At 36.6% G+C, this 18,832-nt stretch overlaps 1 protein-coding gene across 3 annotated transcripts in view; it reads right to left on the bottom strand.

The window, feature by feature from the left end:
* Window positions 1-18,832, bottom strand: part of TMTC2 (transmembrane O-mannosyltransferase targeting cadherins 2) — a 419,977-nt gene that overhangs the window by 134,984 nt on the left and 266,161 nt on the right. Inside the window, exon 12 of one of the 3 annotated variants that reach the window (XM_032182560.1) lies at window positions 8,660-8,815. The exons of the other annotated variants lie outside the window; for them this stretch is intronic. Coding sequence (XP_032038451.1) covers window positions 8,780-8,815 — 36 coding nt within the window. The 3' untranslated portion in view covers window positions 8,660-8,779. Of the gene's footprint in view, window positions 1-8,659; window positions 8,816-18,832 lie in introns of those variants that run through there. 3 annotated transcript variants of the gene reach the window in all.

An 18,832-nucleotide genomic window follows, 5' to 3' on the forward strand; every position in this document is an offset into this window, starting at 1 on the left:
AAGCTCTATTTCTATCTTTCTATCTCTCCCAGCCACCCTCTCTTTATTCTTCTCCCTTCCCCACCCACTATTCTCTTCCTCTCTCATTCCCTATCTTCTCTCTCCCTCTCTGACAGAAGAAAGGATAATAAATACATGATATGAATTATATCTTCAGAATCCCCCCAGGGGCCTTCAAACTATAAATAAATGTTATTTTATGGTCTGTGCAAATAAACTTTGCATAGTGGGAATAGATTATTTATTTTCAAAGAGAATTATTGATTTAAGCTGAAATAAGTTACAGTAGTATTGGAAAAAAAATCCATTTGGCTGCACTAATAGATATATTCCTTGCCCAGCTGAAAGTTTGCAAAAGTATTTTTAACTCTTCCCCATCCACAGTATTTTATGTCCTGTGAAGCAAAATAATTTTGAAATAAGTGACTGGTGGTACTCTATTTCCTGATAATGTTCTCCTTTCTAGGAGAAAATCACATTTTTTGACATAGTAAATATGTTTCGTTCTACTAATACCATACTGAGAGCTCTGAGTTAGATGTTTAGTCCAGCATAGTTCCACTCAGCCCTGGAACACAGCCAGACAAAAAACAGAATTGGATTTGCTTCTTATAAGGGCAGTGAAAGATTTCAGAAATTCCTGATCTGCACTAAACCCCTTTTTTCTCTCAACTATAAATAGTCAATAGACTGCCTTGTATGAAATCCAGGCTCTGGTCCCTGGTCTTAATTCAGCAACTCTAATTCCTTTGTTTGAACTGTCCTGCTTTCCATAAATAATTAAATCTTCTTTTGACTACAAAGAAAAAGACTAAAGCAAGGATTTTAATCTAGGTCTCCCACATCCTGCACTATTCAGGATTTTTTCTTAACAAGAAACACTAAGCAGACTTCTTTTTTCCTTCAAACATACAATTCCAGTAAAAATAATACTCTTGACAAATTATCATTTTTTGAGAGAAAGCATTTTTGTCATAGAATCCTGACCAGCTTCTCTCCAGGAGGTGCCTTCCTTCAACATTAATTATCTGATGATTTTTGGTCCTAAGTGCTTCCCCAGACTGTATTCTGGGTCATTGGCCATCTGCAGGGTCAGAACCCTCAGCTGGTGGCAGCCCCAGTGGAGAGCCTCTGCCTTCATGCCCCTTGGGGAGGCCTTAGGGTTGTAAACAATCAATATTGCTTTGGATTTAGCAAGACTATTTTACTTAAGTAACTCATTTGGGTCTGGAAGTTTGCTAGCTTTCTCTTTTTGCTATCAGTTTTAAAACAAACATAGGGAAATTTATGCTTGAAATACCATTCTGAAATGAAAACTAATTCTGAAGCAAGCCCTCAAACAATTCATTTTTAAATCGACAAAATGAAACATTGTTACTTGTTGATTTTTAAGGCATTTTTTTTATTTGATTGTTTTGCTAATATTATTGATCAGATTAAGCATAAATTCTCAAGACTTTTTTTCTTTTGACCAGCACCTACATCATCATCCACAAACCTACCACAAACCTCCTCATGGGTGCAGTTGGATTTATACTTTCTGACAGAAAATGTTATTTAAATCTGTTGGTGATATTAAAATCACCTAGCTATTCAAAGGAAAAAATGAGATAATTCTTCCTCCTATTGAAAGAAACAACCATTCGTCTTAAATGTGACAAGAATGTACTTTTAAAATTGTCTCATACTTAGACCTTCCTCTCCTGCAACATTAGGACCTGACATTAACATTTAAGTATTGTCCCTCTAAAATACATGCTAGGAACCCTTAAATGGTGTCTTCTGTGATAAGAAGTTTTTATTTCCTTTAATACATCAAATGACTTGCTAACCTAGGTGGTTTAGAAAAAAGGTTTCCAAGATTTCTGAGTTTTTCAGAAAAAAGATTTCTGGTTTCACAGGCACATTCCTGCATTTGCAATAATTGTTAACACCAATTACATGTAAACATTTGGAGTGCTCACTTAGACATATAAATGCTGGCATTTGCCCTACCAATTAGATTGTGGAGATAAAACTGTAATCACAAACCAGCAGAGCAGTAGAGTGACTTACCCCACTTTTGTAATTAACATTACAGCATCATGAAAACAATTTGTTCCCAGCTAGAACCTTTCTTTCTACACAGCTTTCTGACATGCACAGGAAAGTAATTGGTCCTTCTTCTTGTAGAATGCAAGATTAAGTGTCTGAACTGTTTAATTGCATTTTACACCTCAAACAATGACTGGATTTTATGGAATAATTTTTATTTTTTTTTTGTCCTGCACTTACTTATGGATGTGAAAATAAGTGTAAAGAGCCCATTTGGGGCTAATCTGTATTAGCCTTGCTCCTTGAAATGCCTGCTCCTTGAACTATCAGTCTGTCATGAACAACCTTTCAGAAGCAGCAGAATTAGGGTAGCACAGGAGTCAGCAGTATCAGCTTGTTAACCGCCAGTAACACTTACCTGCATTCTAGGAAAATCCTCCACTGTCCCATCTGACAGTGCCATTTTCAGCATTCACTAACAAGCAATATGAGGTATTTCTGTTGAAAGCAGAGCTGAAATTACAAGTAATGTCCCATGATTCACAGACTGGAACCTTATATAAGGCCAATATTTACTTTATTTACATGTGATACACAACTATTAGTTTTTAAGTGTGAAGTATAATCATTTTAAGCATCAAGTAGAATTTATTTCTATTAATTTAATATTATGTTATTTAGTTTTAAAGATTCAGACCAAAGAATTTCTGAAAAGGTTTCTATCATTCAATCGTTATCTTAACTGTTTCACTCATTTTGGTATCATTAAAATGTACATTTACATTGTGAAAAAAAAAGAGTATCACAGAATCACAGAATCACAGAATTTTCTAGGTTGGAAGAGACCTCAAGGTCATCGAGTCCAACCTCCAACCTAACGCTAACAGCCCTAATAGTATAATACTAAGAAATTGTTTGACTTTTAGCTGACCTTTTATTCATTTCTGGCTTAATTGCGTTTATGACACAATCTCATTTTTTTCTAAATCTTCAGTAGTTATTCTTCAGAATGATACATGTACGTTACTGTGGGAAGCACATAGAAACAATTTAAAGGAAAAAATTAAATTGATACCAGTACAGTTACGCTGTGAGGGGGAGCAATCAGACAGTATTGTTTACTACACATTCAAACAACAGTAGATTAAAGGCACATACAGAAAATAAACCATTATATTTTCTCTGTAAATTGTGTATCTAGTTCAGGGGGAAATGGGAAGGAGGCTGCAGGAGAGAAGGGAATGCTGTTACAAAGAAATACCATGAAACTTCTCCATTTTATTCTGTCATCTGTACTGTTCCATGGTCCAGACTTTTTTTTTTTTCTTTTTCTTTTTAACTTTGCTAAATCCTCATTCAGAAATAAACTGTTTCAGCAGAAGCATTCACAGAGAAAATGTTCCATTTCCAGTTGAAATACTGAAGTTAATTTTTGCAGTATCTCATTACCAGGGCAACTGTTTCTAAGGTTCCCAAGATGTAAGCTATTAAACATTAAGCTATTAAACAGGTATCTGCCTGTGACAAAGAGACAACACTTCTGGTGTCTCTGGTGTCCATAGTATCAGCCTTAATGCTAAAGAAGGAAAATAACTGACTTGGATGAGAAGCATTTCAAGAGGATCTCAGAAAATCAGACACTCTAAAAGGAGCAAACATTTAATTGCTTTTCCAACTATAGCATTCACAAATTAAAAATGAAATAGTTAATCAGGATCATACAGGATCAACTGGCAGGTGATGAAAAAGAACAGTATCTACTTCTAACAGCATCTTGCTGCTGCATGTTCATAATGCATTATCTTTCCAAACTGACAATAGATAGAATATAATCTTATTTAAAAATATAAATGTATGTGCACGTTGGGGAGACAGTAGGAACCAAATATGCATGACCCCTCTCTGAATTATGCCCTTACTTTTAATTAATCAAAGAAAGTCTCTCACAGATCAACTTTTTTGTAATACAAGCAAAGTTTCAGCATTTGTATTTACAGCTCACATTTCTCCTGGGTATGTTAAAACTTTATCAAGATGTATCTGTGGGTTTTAGACCTCTGGGGAATTTGAGTAATAGGGATTTGGAGTCTTCAGACTATGGAAAAGTACTGGCATGGAAAATGGTATTAAAACTTTATGCAAAACTTTAGTGGTATTGCCACTGCATTTTATATGCTTAGCTTTTTAATTTTTTTTTTGTTGTTTTCCTAACTCCGTATTTTGTTGAAAGTCCAGCAAGCATAAGATGAGACCTTATAAAAAATGACAATTTTTGAGAGGAAATTATCCTGTAGGCAAACAAACATTCAGAACTGTAAGTGCTAAAAAAATATAAAAGTTGGAGCAGTAAGGATGGAGTGAGAAAATTACTTTATTACAAAATAAGATAAAGCCAAAAGGACTAACATGAGATAGATTTATTGCTATGAAGATGGAAATTTCCTAGCTTGGCAGCTAAAAAACTGTAGAAATTAGAGGATTAAATTCAAAAATAAAATTTAGTCAGGTAGTGTTTTTGTTTTGTTTTGTGTTTTTTTTTTTTTTTTTTTTTTTTTTAATGCACCTGTAATTTTGTTCTATGTTTCCTTTAGTTCTAATGAATTTTGTTACACCCATATGTATCTATGGAGGGATAGTTTTATCCATACAGGTGTTTGTTTTTTGTTTTTTACTACTCCAGCATCACCATTATTCTAACCCCAGGCTGGTCCTGATACTGAAGCTATTTCTCATTTAATCTCATTGCTGTGAACTGCAAAACACATAAAATATCCTAAATCATATGCTCCAATCGGATGGACATCCTGAGCCTGAGAGTTTATAAGAAGGCAGAGTGGCTATATTTTTCTTCTTGAATTGTTTTCATAATTCCAAGCTTCAAATTCTCAACAACATATCAAATACTCAGGAGGTATTAAGGAGGTATTAAGGGAAGAGTCTAACACTGGTGACCCTGGGTTTTGGAGTATTCTCTGTATTCTACAGCTCTGTAATCTCTCTTAATTTATCCCTTAAATAAAAACAACAGAAAGCAAGAATGTAAGAACTGTACACCAGGTTAAATTAAAGAACCACTTAGGTCAGTATCCTACTCTCAACTGTAGCCATATATGGCTACATATATCCACATATATGGCTATATGGCTGTTTTCCTTTGAACTTTGACTGAACTTCCCTGAGCGCCAAGTAAACTTTAAACATCCACGGTATTCTTGGTGAGAGTCCTCTTATTTGTTTTGAACCCTCAGCTTTATTTGATTAGCCCTATACTCTTGTGGTAAAGAGAATGAAACATTAATTGAGCCTCTGCATGCCACCAAGGAATCTATAAATCTGTATTATTTTCCCTCCCCTCCATCAAGTAGCTGTTTTCCAGACTGATAACTTCTAACTTTATTGTTCCTCAAGCAGAAGTTGATTCATACCCTTGATGATCTTTGTTTCCCAAATCTCACAGGCTCATAGAATAGTTGAGGTTGGAAGGGACCTTTAAGATCATCTAGTCCAACCCCCATGACAAGCAGGGTCAATCCAGATCAAATGATTGAGTGGTTCATTTAGAAACTTTATGACGATTTTCAGCGTCATTACTTGCATTTGCTCTCATCGTTTCTGTATATGTACTATGAAACAATAATTCAGAAAACCCAGAAGCTGTGTTGCTTTGATGACAGTCTAGAAAGCAGCTTATTTAAATGATGCCAGAAGTGTGAGAAATTCAAGACTTAACAAGACAGGCAGCTGCCTTGCAAGATTTTTAGTCTGCAAGGATGAATGGTTGATTACTGGCCTATTGTAAGGGCTGGGAAAGCATTCCCACCCCTGGAGGTCTGGCTGTTGGGGCTCAGGGACAGCCCATCAACAGCAGAGCCAAGAGCTACCCCTTTCCTTGTGGCCATAGACAGAGCAATCCTAGGCAGTGTTGCAGGGAGGGCTCAAACAGGAATCCCTGCTCCATGGCTGGAAGGGTCTTACCAGTCAAGGTACAATCCCAAAGACCCACCCTGGGGGAGACCCCAGCACCCCAGACCTTGTGGAGCAGCTGGCCTCTGCTGTGCCCTGACATTCAAGAAAATATTAAAATACTTGGATTGAAAGATTGCCTTAGTTCTGATTAACCTCTCAAGAGCAATACTAATAACTTAAAATAAATAAAGAAGGGGTTAAGTAGGGGCTCTCCTGAGAGCAAGATGGTGAGACGGGAAAGGAAAAGGAGCCAGCTGGAGGTGATGGGAGGGATTTTCCTCAAAAGCTAAGTGTTTTCATTCCATAGAAAAAAAAAAAAAAAAAAGGTTTAAATTAAGTACTAATGGATCAGAGAGTGGATGGAAAATTTAATCATTTACACAAGAATAAGATGGGTTAAAATTTAACTTTGATGGTAATACTTGAGTATCTGATCATTTTTCTCTCTCTCTGTTTTTGTAGCCAACAACAGCCAATGATTTCACATAGGAAGTGTTATATTTAAAGAAGAGATTGTATACAGAAACCGTATGTAATGCAGATTTACTAATTGATCATGGGACTGTGGTGACTGTTCAGAAGAGCTGACTACGGAAACAGTTTAGCAAACAGAAATTCATTCACTGATGTTTAAATTTTTGGATTATACACGTGGTTCTGTTCACTTATTTAAAACCTTTGTTAGTACTCCTCAGGAAAACATTACATTTGTCTGAGCCTACAGTACTGCTTTGGAAGAAATTCATACTCCTCCTTAAAGGAGTTTCAGGTAAAGTTCTCAGCAGGGATTGGAGATGAAAGAGTCAACCCTCACCTTTCTACTTCTCTGTCTCTTTCTAAGTGTCAATCCCTCCCTGTGCTGAGCATGGTGGCAGACTGCAGGCATTGATCGTGGCAGCACTGTGGCTGGGGATGTGGAACAGAGGGGCTTGGATACTGCAACAACCCGCACTAGGGGTGAGGAGGGGTCCTCCTGGGTCCCCAACCCTTGCCAAGAAAGCTTTAATTCTGTGGATGGGATTTATGTCTTTAGTGTACAATAGGAAAAGTTACTTTGTTGGTTTTCCCAGTGTCTCTTATCATCCACGTTGCTGACTTAAAACTTCCAAATTCCTGTTAAGAAAAAAAATAAGAAAAAGAAAAACCTAACTTCCTCTGCAACATCCTTTTAGATCTGATATTGCTTAAGTGCCTGCAGTCTGGCAGTGCCTGATACTGCCCCTGCCTATACAATTATCATCCAAGAAAGGAAACACTTTTTAAAAGGTTCACACCAGCATAATCTTATCTTCCTTTACCTGAGAAGCATGAGTACTGCATATCCCCTTGCAAGAAGGGACACAGAATTAATCTTCAGGCTGTGAGGAAAGGAAAAAGCTTCCCTATAGTCCTGGATACTTGTTCACAAAGCTCCAGGAGCATGCCATCATCTGCATTCCCCACACTTCAGGCATTTGGCAGCTTCCTGGTGACCATGCTGAGTGTTTTGGATGACTTGCTGAAGAAGCTAAGCTTTCTTGTGCGTTCTTTATGGAGGCTGGGCATGTGAAATGGATTTCTGCAATTGGTCAGTAGCTTTCCTTCTGCACAATTTCACCTGTACCGGATGTACATGTATGTATAGCTGCAAAGAGGTTAAGAACATACAAGGCTATAAAGAGCAGTGAAAACAAAGAAACAAATTAAAAAATAACAACACAAATTTGTCTAGAGCACAACATTCACAAAGAACCCATAGCAATGAAAAATTTGCCTGACTTTATAAAGTTGTGGAATGGTTCTGAGCGGAAAGCCTATCATTACTACATTACATGATTTAGACCTCCTAATTGGTTACATTCAGAATAGTACAGTTTGTTCTTATTATTTTCTTATTATTATTATTATTTTGTATCATATTACATTTTGGAAATTTAATAAAAATTGAAGTAGTCTAATGAAGAAATGCTAACTCATAAACAATTAAGAGCAAAGAAAACATTCTATAAAACCAAACCGTATACAGAAAAGACATCCAAATGAGAAATTATGCTGGATTGTTAGATAATCAGAATATATTTCATTTCAAATATGAAAGAGGATATTTAAAACAGACTGGGATGCAATTAAGAAGCATCAATGAGAATCAATGTGAACAATGTGCCTCCCTTTTTTGTTTCACTGCCCATTAAGTCAAGCTTAGTACTGTAAGCTGAAACAAGAGAGAATAGCAGCATAAAAAGGACAAACTGGGAATGCACGACTCATCAACAAGTAGACTCTACCACATTGTTGGCAAACATAGCATGCTTTTGTTAAATGAAGATGAATTCCTTGTTTCCTTTTTGTGCTTTTTCTTCACCGTTATATTCTGTCTGTAGGGCATGGTTTGTTTTTCCTGACAGTTTGAGATTTCTGAGCTACTGCAATGTAGTGCCAACACACACTGTGTGCAGTAAGTGAAGAAGAAACAATCTGTCTGTTGTTTCTCTGCTTTGCAAATAGCAATTTGCTTCTCATGACTGTATTTCAGATCCTGATACCAGGGACCTGATTTTAGAAAGTTAAATTTTTCTGTTTCACTGTACGTGTCCATTTTAAGATGGCTATTCTGAGGCAAAGTTAAAGCTGTCTCAATGTTTAAATAACAAACTAAGTGGAAGTCTAAAATACAATGCCATACAACTTTAGTAATTACTTAGACAAAGCACAGATAAAACAAGTGTTGTTTCTGCTTACTACTGGCCTTGGTCTTTGGAGCAATCAGACTTCCAATATTGAACTGGTTCATCAAGGTTCATCAATGTGGTACATCAAACATCAGTATTTTGTTCAACTAAATTTAAATCAAAAAGACATTTAAAGGCTTTTTGAAATATATATATATTTCATTAGAATACAACAAATATTTTATATTTAATACAGATTAAGCAAGAACACTAACAGATTTGCTACTAACACTTTATTTAGATATACACTGGCTATGGTTAAAATGAAGCCAAATTTCCAATAAGAATTTTCAGATCTTTTGCCAAATAGTAATGATATCTTGTCGAGAAATTCCTAGAACAAATAGTGCTATAAATCATATGCCATGTGCAATTAACTATACATTTCATTTAGATTTAATAGGCTATTTACTGCATGATCTTCTCATGTCATAAATTATCCATCACTCTGTTGAAGTCAGTGAAGTCTGTTTATAGCAGCTGAAGCAGCTCCTTACTGCTGGATGATTAATGTTGCTTTTTAATATTCAGTAGAAAAATACTTTCTGATATTGTGAAACATAAGAAGAGAACAGGCAAATAAACATTAGGACTACTTTGGGACTTTCAAGAGGTACTGAAAGCCAACATTTCTGGGGCCGGGGGAGGGGGATGAAGAAAGGCACTAATCTAATCATGGTTGGTTTATAAACTATTCTGATTACTTTATTCTAAAAAGCTTTGAATGAGCTCCAAGGGAAAAAGAGGAGAGGGGGAAAGAAGGTGTACAGAAAATTGGTCCTATTTAAAAGTAGCCATCAATCACATATGTGAAGTAAGAAGACTATTTGCATAGTCTAGAGATTATTGAAGATCAGAGTGTTTTTTCAGTAACAACCATCCTAAAATGGTGGATTACGTAAAATAATCCAGAATCATCCAGTTTAATTACTTGTATTTTTGCCTTTTCAAGAATGTGACAACTTAGTTTGTAAACTGTCTATATAATGAAGATCCTCAGCTGTTCACATACATCAGTATGTGTAGCTCCATGTAGTTTTACCCATTTCGGTGACGTGCTCTTTTTGTTCTGGTATAATAGCCTTCTTCACAGTATTTCTGACAAAGACTGAAGACATAATGACCTTTACAACATAATTAAATGTGATAATTCTGGATTATCTCTTAATTAAACCAGAGCTTTGAAACACCCTTTGTGATTCTAGCAACAACTGATTGAAGATAATCTCAAGATAAAAACAATTAATCTTCTTTCCTCTTGATTGCTTTCCTTGATCACTTATATGAAGGCAGTTATTAACATTATTTGCCTTCATTATCTGTCTGAGTATTTAGACTTAGTTTTATTTATAACCGTATGTTTATATTTTCAATCAATTTTACCACAAAAATCCATGGCAAGGACTTGGGCACCCTTTCATGCTGTTTTTGCCATTCACCAAGAGTTTTCAGACAAGTAGTAGCTCCACCTAGGCAATGTAGTGTTTTTCTTAGTTTTTAGGTTAGTTCCTGACAACAGTCATATTTTGGTTTCTCCATTTCAAGGGTCTGTCACATAGATCCAGTAGTCTCAGCATGACAACGTCCAAATAGCTACTGTCAAGTAGCCAAATGAGCAGTGCTGAGTTTTGGAGAGGACAAAACATGTTAGGGAAATTGACACTGAAGTGAAATTTCACTTTGAAGGATGACTTTATTTGCCCTATTTAATTAATGGGAAACTGCACAGAATGAGTTAACCCCCTCATAGATCAATACCATCCCTATTACATTCTTTATGACCTCACATGCAGAAACTGGGCATCTGCCACTGCATTGGCCTTGCTGGACATTCGGGTTTTCTTAATGGTTTAGAAAAACAAGACCTACTTAAGGCCTTTTCTGAAGAGGCTTACACATTTATTAGCGCTCTATTTCTCTTTCATCCCTATTAGTGTCTGTGAGGGCTGTTCATAAAGGCCAATGTTATCCTAATAACTAGAGGGACTAATCTGTCCCTCTATCCTTTACTCAAAAAGGCAGAGGATCATTTAGAAGAACTAAGTTGGGTCTCTATCTTTCCCAATTAAATTGTCAAAAGAGCACAGGGAGTTTTATATCATTCTTTGTGAATATCCTTCTCCAAAATTTTCCCATGTAAAAATAACTGTAACAATTTCAGACTGTTTCCCGTAAACCTTGTAACAATTACAAATGCCATTTGTTTTTCTTTTGTACATTTCATGTTATTCAGAAACATAGTAACAGAAAAACAGTAGTTGATTACTAACAGACACATTGTAGAGACAAATAAATAAAAAGTTTTATAATGAGTTGGAATGTACTGAGTTATAAAAATAAAAGGTCAACACCAGTAAAGACAAATAAATAGATATTAAAGCTCTAGAGCAGCCATAGGTAGAAAGAAGTTGTATTACAACTGTTCATTAAAGCACAGTTGTTAAATTGGTGTGTGCATTTTCATTGTGGTAAAGGAAGCAGTAGTTTTGTTTACATTGATATGGGATTAATAACACATAAGCATAAAAAGCTCCCATCTTTGAGAGGTATCTGGACTTTACCATCAGTATCTTTATCATCAGTATCAGCCATTCATTTAGCTGAGAACAATATTTGGCCTAACATCTTAAAAATCGTCATGAAATATATTTGCATTCAGTTATTTGTGATGATTATCACCAGGAAATAAAAACAGAGAAATCATCTTGTTTCAGACTGAATTTCTGTTTGTTAAAAACCTTAGAAGTTTCTGGCCTGCTGAGAATAACTGAAATAATAACAGCATTGTTAAATAGATGTATTGTGCATTATAAGTGTTATGTCACCACTGAAAATTAACCTGCAATTTAAATGGTATACTAAATTCCTGGAAATATTAAATGCATTATTTCATATATATGCTTTATGAGCCATGAATGATACCTAAGAAGGTTTCCAACTTTAAAGAAAAAGTTTTGGAAAGCTGTTTCCTAAACCAAGTCCATTTCTGCCATAAAGAAATTTTCACTATTGTGTTGTCTACACACACACACACACGCACTTACACACATACTCTTAAAATCACAGTAAAATGACAACAGAATCAGAATTTTCCAACTCCATTAGCTGAAAGCTGATGCCAGAAAAAAAAATAGCCTTAAGTTATTGTACAAACTCAGTACATATTTTGGGCAACAAACAAACCTATCTTTAAACCTACATCTGGAATGCAGTGGACCTGCCAGGTGGGGCATGCAACAGACCAGACTGGCAAAAAGAAGCTGTTTGCCAAACAAATAGGCAAAGTTATAAAAATGACATAAATTCAAATAATTGTCATTTCTTTCACTCATCTTTTTTTTTTTTTTTTTTTTTTTTTTTTTTTTTCCAAGAGACACTTGGTAATAAACCAGAAGTGCAGGTTAAATCATAACATATCTACTGTATCAAAGGAAGAGAATTCCTGTATCTCGGACATAAAAGCCATTATCCTTCTCTCTCAACAACTACATTTCCATGCTCTGTGTGACCAGAAATAATTTTTATTTGGGGATCAACTCATCATGGATGAAATTATATACTTCACTTATAAGAGAAAAGCAACAATATATTTATTGATATAATGTAGTAGTATAACAAAGCTTAAATAAGACACCGACCTAAGTTTTGAGATAGTAAGGTGCATTGATTATTTACTGCACAGAGCATGTGTTAAGTCAGACACATTAGGGAGACCCTCCTGTTGAAACACGAGGTTCAGAGGGCACCCCATTGCTTTCTAAACTTGAACCTAAGAGGTAAGGAGCCGAGGTGTAGCTGAATCAACTCCTAGTACCAGATGGGACAACAATTGTGCACAGCCAATCTAAGGTATGATCTTAAAGAAGCTTTCAGTTTACCAAGCTATTAGTCACTTACTGAGGATCCATTACAGCAAGGAATCTCTGGTGAGGAATGAGGGACCTCTGCAGCAGGTGTGACCTTGAGAAGTGGCCCTACTTAAGGGGAGGTCCTGTCGTGCAGCCATCTGCTGTGCAGAATTGCCTAAAGAGCGCTCTCTCAGCCTGCTCACTGTCTGTGAGGTAAGATGGTGGACATACTCGGGGGAGGTGGGTGGTGGTGGTGGTACGTGCTACATTGGCCCTTAGCCTCTGAGCAAGACGTCTGCCTGTCTGTCTGTTTCTCCAGCACCCAGCTGGAGCTGACACCGTGGTTGCTGTCTGCCTGAGCAAAGCCTCGGATGCAATGGCCTGTGTTTAAGCAAGGCAGAAGGCAAGAAATGTGGGTGGGGAGCACACCTCCACACAGACAGGCAAATTTACAACAAAAAAAAAAGTCAGCATTATGTGGTTCTTCAAGAAAACACAAAAACAAGGTTTATTAAATAGTTGGGTTTTATGCCTGCACTTCTTTAATAATGATTTCATTATATATCACTAAGTCTTCTAACAAATACCAAACAAACATAGAACATTATCTGTGAACTTCTGGATAGGCATAACTTAAGCTACTGGACACTAATTAAATACTCTCAGGATTATTTATTTATTTTTTAATATATTTTTATTTTTGACCTTGTAAAACATGGATACTGGTTGAGAAGCCCATAAATTCATGAGCTCCACCTAAGAAAATGTGTGGTAGGATACTTTTTGTTATCCAGTGTGACTGCTGAACATACCACCTGTGAAGGTGAGATTTTCCTTTTTTCCTCTGCCTTGTGCAGAATGTAGAACAGGGCTAGAATTTGTTGCTGGTTCCACTTTTCCTTACTAAGGCTTCTCAAACCACATTTCAGATTGGGATTTCTTCCGAGTCACTAAGAGATATTTGAACACTTAATGTCTCTTCTAGTCAGCCTGTAAAGTCCTTAGGGAAGAGGCTGTATCTTGTCAATGAGTGAAAAGCGCCAAACATACTAACCCTACTAAGTAACTAATGATGGCACTTTTCCTTGCCTGTCACTTTCCATAGCAATATCTTGTCATTCACTGTTCCTTTCTTGGGCCAGAAGAAGAAAGTCATCTTAATTAGGAAAGTGAACCAGTGGTATCTGGTTCACCAGTGGTTAATGTGAGGACTAGATTAAAATTGTTATTTCATGCAGACTGTCCCAAGCCGATGGTTGAAGTCTCTTATTTTTACTAAGAGATCAGTTGATTGGTTTATTATAGTTCAGTACAACACCACTAAAGTCAATGGGATTACAGTAATTTATTTCAGAGGGACAGGAATTGAACAACGTGAGAGAGAAAACAGTTGTCATGCCATTTATGCCATTCTTTTTCCAGCTCCCAAAGAAAATTTCCTTTTTTTTTTTTTTTTTTTTTTTTTTTTCCTTCTATAACTGGGAATGAAGGCAGATGCTGTAAGTCTAATAAGTCTAATGTTTCTTCATATTGTGAGGTTTTAAAAAGAAAAGTGACACAATGAGCCACAGGTAGTTCACAGCTCAAAACAGATATCTGGAGATGTAATACACTCAAAGTATGCACTTGCTGCAGCTCAGAAACTTATATTCAGCCCTGCTGCCATCTCCTCTCAACATGTATGTACGTGTATAGACACACAATTAGTGGTGCACTTGAAATACCCCATATTATAATTATACCATGAAATTCCTCTTGTCTCAGTAGCTACAACGAAGGAAGGAAGCTGCTGAGCAGTACCCAGACTAGTATTTGGAAAGAATGAGAGTGAATGCAAAAAACGGCATTTGCTCTATTCTGATTTCAAATGGTAAGTAAAGTAGGCTGTGCCATCTGCTCAACAATTTGCCTCCACGCTGTCTCGTCTGCCACTTGTTTAACACGTAATGTTATATGTCACTCTGACAGGAGTGTAACATTAACAGGCCCTAACAGGGTATGCTTCTCAATGGGATGACAGCTGATGTCGACTCTGCCTCTGAAAAACTGCCAGTTTCATTTCTATCCTCCAGACTCATTTCTCAAGATTATTAATGATAGTTTGAGACTGGGTTTGCAGCACACTGAGTTTAGCTTCTGACAATTACTCCCCATCCTTTCCAGAAGGGAGGCCTGTGGGTGTTATGACAATATCATTTTATTCTTTTAGTTCACATCTTTTTTTCCTCTCTGTTTTTATCACACCCACTCTGTCATCCTCCTTACCCTTTATGAAACCTCAAGCTCCACTGCTCAACCACTGCCTTCCTGCCCCAGCAAACCCTCCTCCCCTTCCCACCCCCACCCCCCCACCCCCCAGGCATTGAGTATGGGGAGAAATCACTGTGTTTTGGGGCATCAGGTGGCTCCTCCAAGTTACGCCTGCTGTTAACCCAGAACCCAGAACAATTGGAGCCTGCAGCCACATCATACAGTATTATGGGCACTTCAAATATTTTAAACAGAAAACTACCTATTATCACTAGCTATTTGCTAGAACTGTCGTGGCTGCTAGTTTTAATCTCACTTTTGTATACTCTTACCTGATCATGGTCTTATATTTAAGAAAATTTGACAGTTCTTTCACCTGTGGAACCAGGAACCTTTCCAAATAACATTAACTTGTGATAGCTTTGTAGATCCAGCAGCATGTAGGATGTTTCAAGCTTTCTCTCTCTGAGAATCAGATCCTGCTAAAACAGTGTATATATAGTATATAGTGTATATATAGTAGTATACAATATAATAGTTGGAACAAACTATGGGAGAAACTTCCTTAAATAAATAAATAAATAAATGTAATAGGTTATTGAAACAAAAGTAGCCCTAGCATTGGTAAGGGTTATGAGCTCCAGCATGGCAATGTATTAATGTGTCTTTATGGCTTCCAGGCCAGAGCTGGCTTCTATTCAAGCAGCTCAGTGTGCAAGCAGATCAAACGCATGACTGCCTGCAACCATCTGCACAGACAAAGCCTCGGCTGCTTTCTCTTACTCATCTTGCTTAGACTGGTTTTGATGCTCCCCAGTGAAAACATACTAAAGCCATTAAAAGTATTTATGTATGCTCTCCTAAGGCCCCAAAAGCTAAGTGCTGGTGGTAAGCAGGCCTTACATTTCTTTTCTTGTCACAAAGGGTCTAAGCTGAATGCTTACCAGGCCATAAACTGAATACTAATTTGAGTACCTAGCATACAAAACAAAACAACAACAACAAAAAAAGCCTGACTGATAGAGATTCAATATTAGTTTTACTAATGACCATCTTGTGTTACTGAATTTCACTTACAAATGGGACTGACTTAATATTTTAAATCAAATCATACTATGTTTACTAATACTAAGCATGCATCATCTTCTCTGAACTATACACTAGCAAAAGCATATCAAAATTGTCCTTGGCTTTCTACACTATCTTTTCAGTGAACAGAGTCAAGATCCAGGTCAAATCAAACTGTATTTGCAGGTTTTCAGATATCTATGGCTAACATATAAAATGTTCACATAAATCTCTTGATAAAAATCATGGCACATAGCTTTGCTCTTCTGCCACAAGAGAGCACTTGAAAGTAAGGATAAATCTTGCAGGACAATAGATACCACTTTTCTGCAGGCCAGTCCGAAGTTCTTAAAAAGACTTTCTTATAAACTAAGGTCTAGAGCCCTAACTGTCTTCCACTCCAAATGCAAGATGCTTTTTCATATCTTTCTGTGCTAAAGACATCCAGCATAAGCACACAATAGTATATCTTTGTTAATAAAAAAACCTATTAGAGCTATAACTATAAAGGAGACTAACTATAAATTTAAGCTATTCACATGCATTAGTATACTCTTCTCCCCTGGGAAGAAAAATAAAAAATAATAAAAATAAATAATAAATAATAAATAATAAATAATAAATAATAAATAATAAATAATAAAAAAGAACCACAGGTCAGCTTTTCATCCTGCAGTTTATGAACTACTGGAACAAACAGATGCCATAGTGAACAAAGTCATATGAAAATTCACATATAACAGAGTAGAATTGCCAATCCACAAGGCCAGACATAATAACCATATTAAATAGCAAGGGTGTATGCTCCTCCTGGGTCTATACTTTTTCACCTCCCAAGCAGTTGTAGAACATAAGGAGATCCCCATTTGTTATGATTTTAAATTGTGTGGGATACATTAAGATGAAAGATACAGTGTCCAGATACTACATTACTGGGTGGCCAGTTCCCAGTTCACTGCTTTTGACATTTTGTTCCTTGATGTCAGCTTCAAAATACTATTTCACTTATTGGAAGATTTTTGTTGTAGTCCTTTACACTGATCTCATGAACCTCCCTTGATCTCCAGGAATCCCATATTGCAATAGGAAGTGGGTAGCACTGAGCAAGCGAATACTGCACAGCACTTTGAACATATCACTATCAATCAGTAAACTTCACAGGGACTCTCTCTTTCCAAGAAGAAATAAGGCAGAGGGTCTTCTCAGTTGTGGTTTCTAAACACTGTGTGGATCTTTAATGCAAAAATAGGGTGCTGACCTCATTACCCTTTAAAATTTCTAGCCAGATAATTGCATCTTCCTGACCTACATTCCTCTGGCAGTTGCAATTAGTTTTAGCAGTGTTTCTCACTGGCTGCTCTTGAGAGTTTGCTCTGTAGTGTTAAATATTGCTTTGTTTTGCTTCAAAGGCATTTCCGTCATGGGAAAATTATTGCTCTATGTCCCTTCTCTGTGCTGCAGGAGTGATGGGACATTAAAATATTCTGATAGCCTCAGGAAAAGGTATTAAGGAATACACTAGTATTAATGAAATAGCGAGTGATGTTTTAATTCTCTCTTTACGTCAGAGCTCCTAATGTGACACTGAAATCTCTGGAAGACACACTGCAGGAGAGGACTGCCAGAATTTTCCAAATTGTCATATGGAATTTTTAGAAATACCAAGTACAGTACACAACAATTTAACACACTGGAATTTTCCTTCACTTCAGGAAATTCAGGCCCAAAATACCTGATGTCATATACCCCCAATCTAAGTGCCCAGACTGAAAGTCTCCGAAAAAAATTGCTTGCACAGCTGAGCCTCTTTACATTAGAAAAACAGTTCTGTGAGCTGCAGAACTAATGAGGCCTGGTTTCCTATGGATTGCATCTAATGGCTGGATTCCCTGATGTCTAAAAAGGTCCAGGCTCCTATTTTCCCACGTTGTTCTCACTCTCCAGTATGGATTTCCTTTCAGCATTTCCCTCCTGAAAGCACTGTGGGAGGGCAGGGATGGGGGAAAGAACAATAGCAGAGTCGTCTTCCTGCTCTCAGCTGACTATTTTCAGGCTAATGACAAGACAGTTAAATGTATGTCACTCTGGGTAGAATTTGGCCAGAAAATTCACAGCTTGGTTGGAGTGAGACTGACGGACAGAGAGACATCATGTAAGCCTCTTTTCACTGAAAGAGAATGCAGTGTCACCCACATATTTCCAGTGAATTCTTTCCAAAATCAGCTAGTTTCAGATGTTCTGCCTCAACTGCTGTCTTCCTTAAATGTTTCCTTAACTTTTGTCTTAGACTGCTATTCGACATCTTACTGATCAGTAATCAGCATGTGGTTCAGGTGTGCACAAGAAAACATCCACTTGAATATATAAAGATGTTTGATTATGTAAAACTATTAAGGAGACACGAAAACATTTGTTAAACTGCATGCGTGAGAGTTGACAAAGCTCTCTACCCAGCTTGAGAGAACCCAGTTTGTTTTCTGCATTTTTTTGGGGAGGGATGGGGGGATCTGCTTTGTTGTTGCCACTGATGCTGTTAGATATATATGTTTATAAATCAGGTATTTTTCTTCTCTCTCTTTCTGCCATTTTAAATCTGCCAGCAATTGATAGTCTTTGTTTAGAGCAAATTCACTTGTTCTATGGACATGAAATTCTTTCAACTTTGTCTACCACTTTAAAAACAAGGTAACAACAATGAAATATGTAATCAAACTGCTAAATGTGGAAGCTCTAAGGCAAATTAACCACACAAATAAAATAAAATCTACTCCATAAAAATCATGATTAAGATTGATAGAAGCTTCCAAAGTTATAGTAGGAGTAAATCGTATTCTCAAATGTTTGAAATCAATTAACTTTAATGAAATGGAACAACATAATGATTAATAATCCTGGTACTTTGAGGCAATATGAAGAACATAAACTTTCTAGAGAAATATATTTATTAAACAATTTTAA

Source organism: Aythya fuligula, chromosome 1 (genome assembly GCF_009819795.1).
Source record: "Aythya fuligula isolate bAytFul2 chromosome 1, bAytFul2.pri, whole genome shotgun sequence".
NCBI lineage: Eukaryota > Metazoa > Chordata > Aves > Anseriformes > Anatidae > Aythya > Aythya fuligula.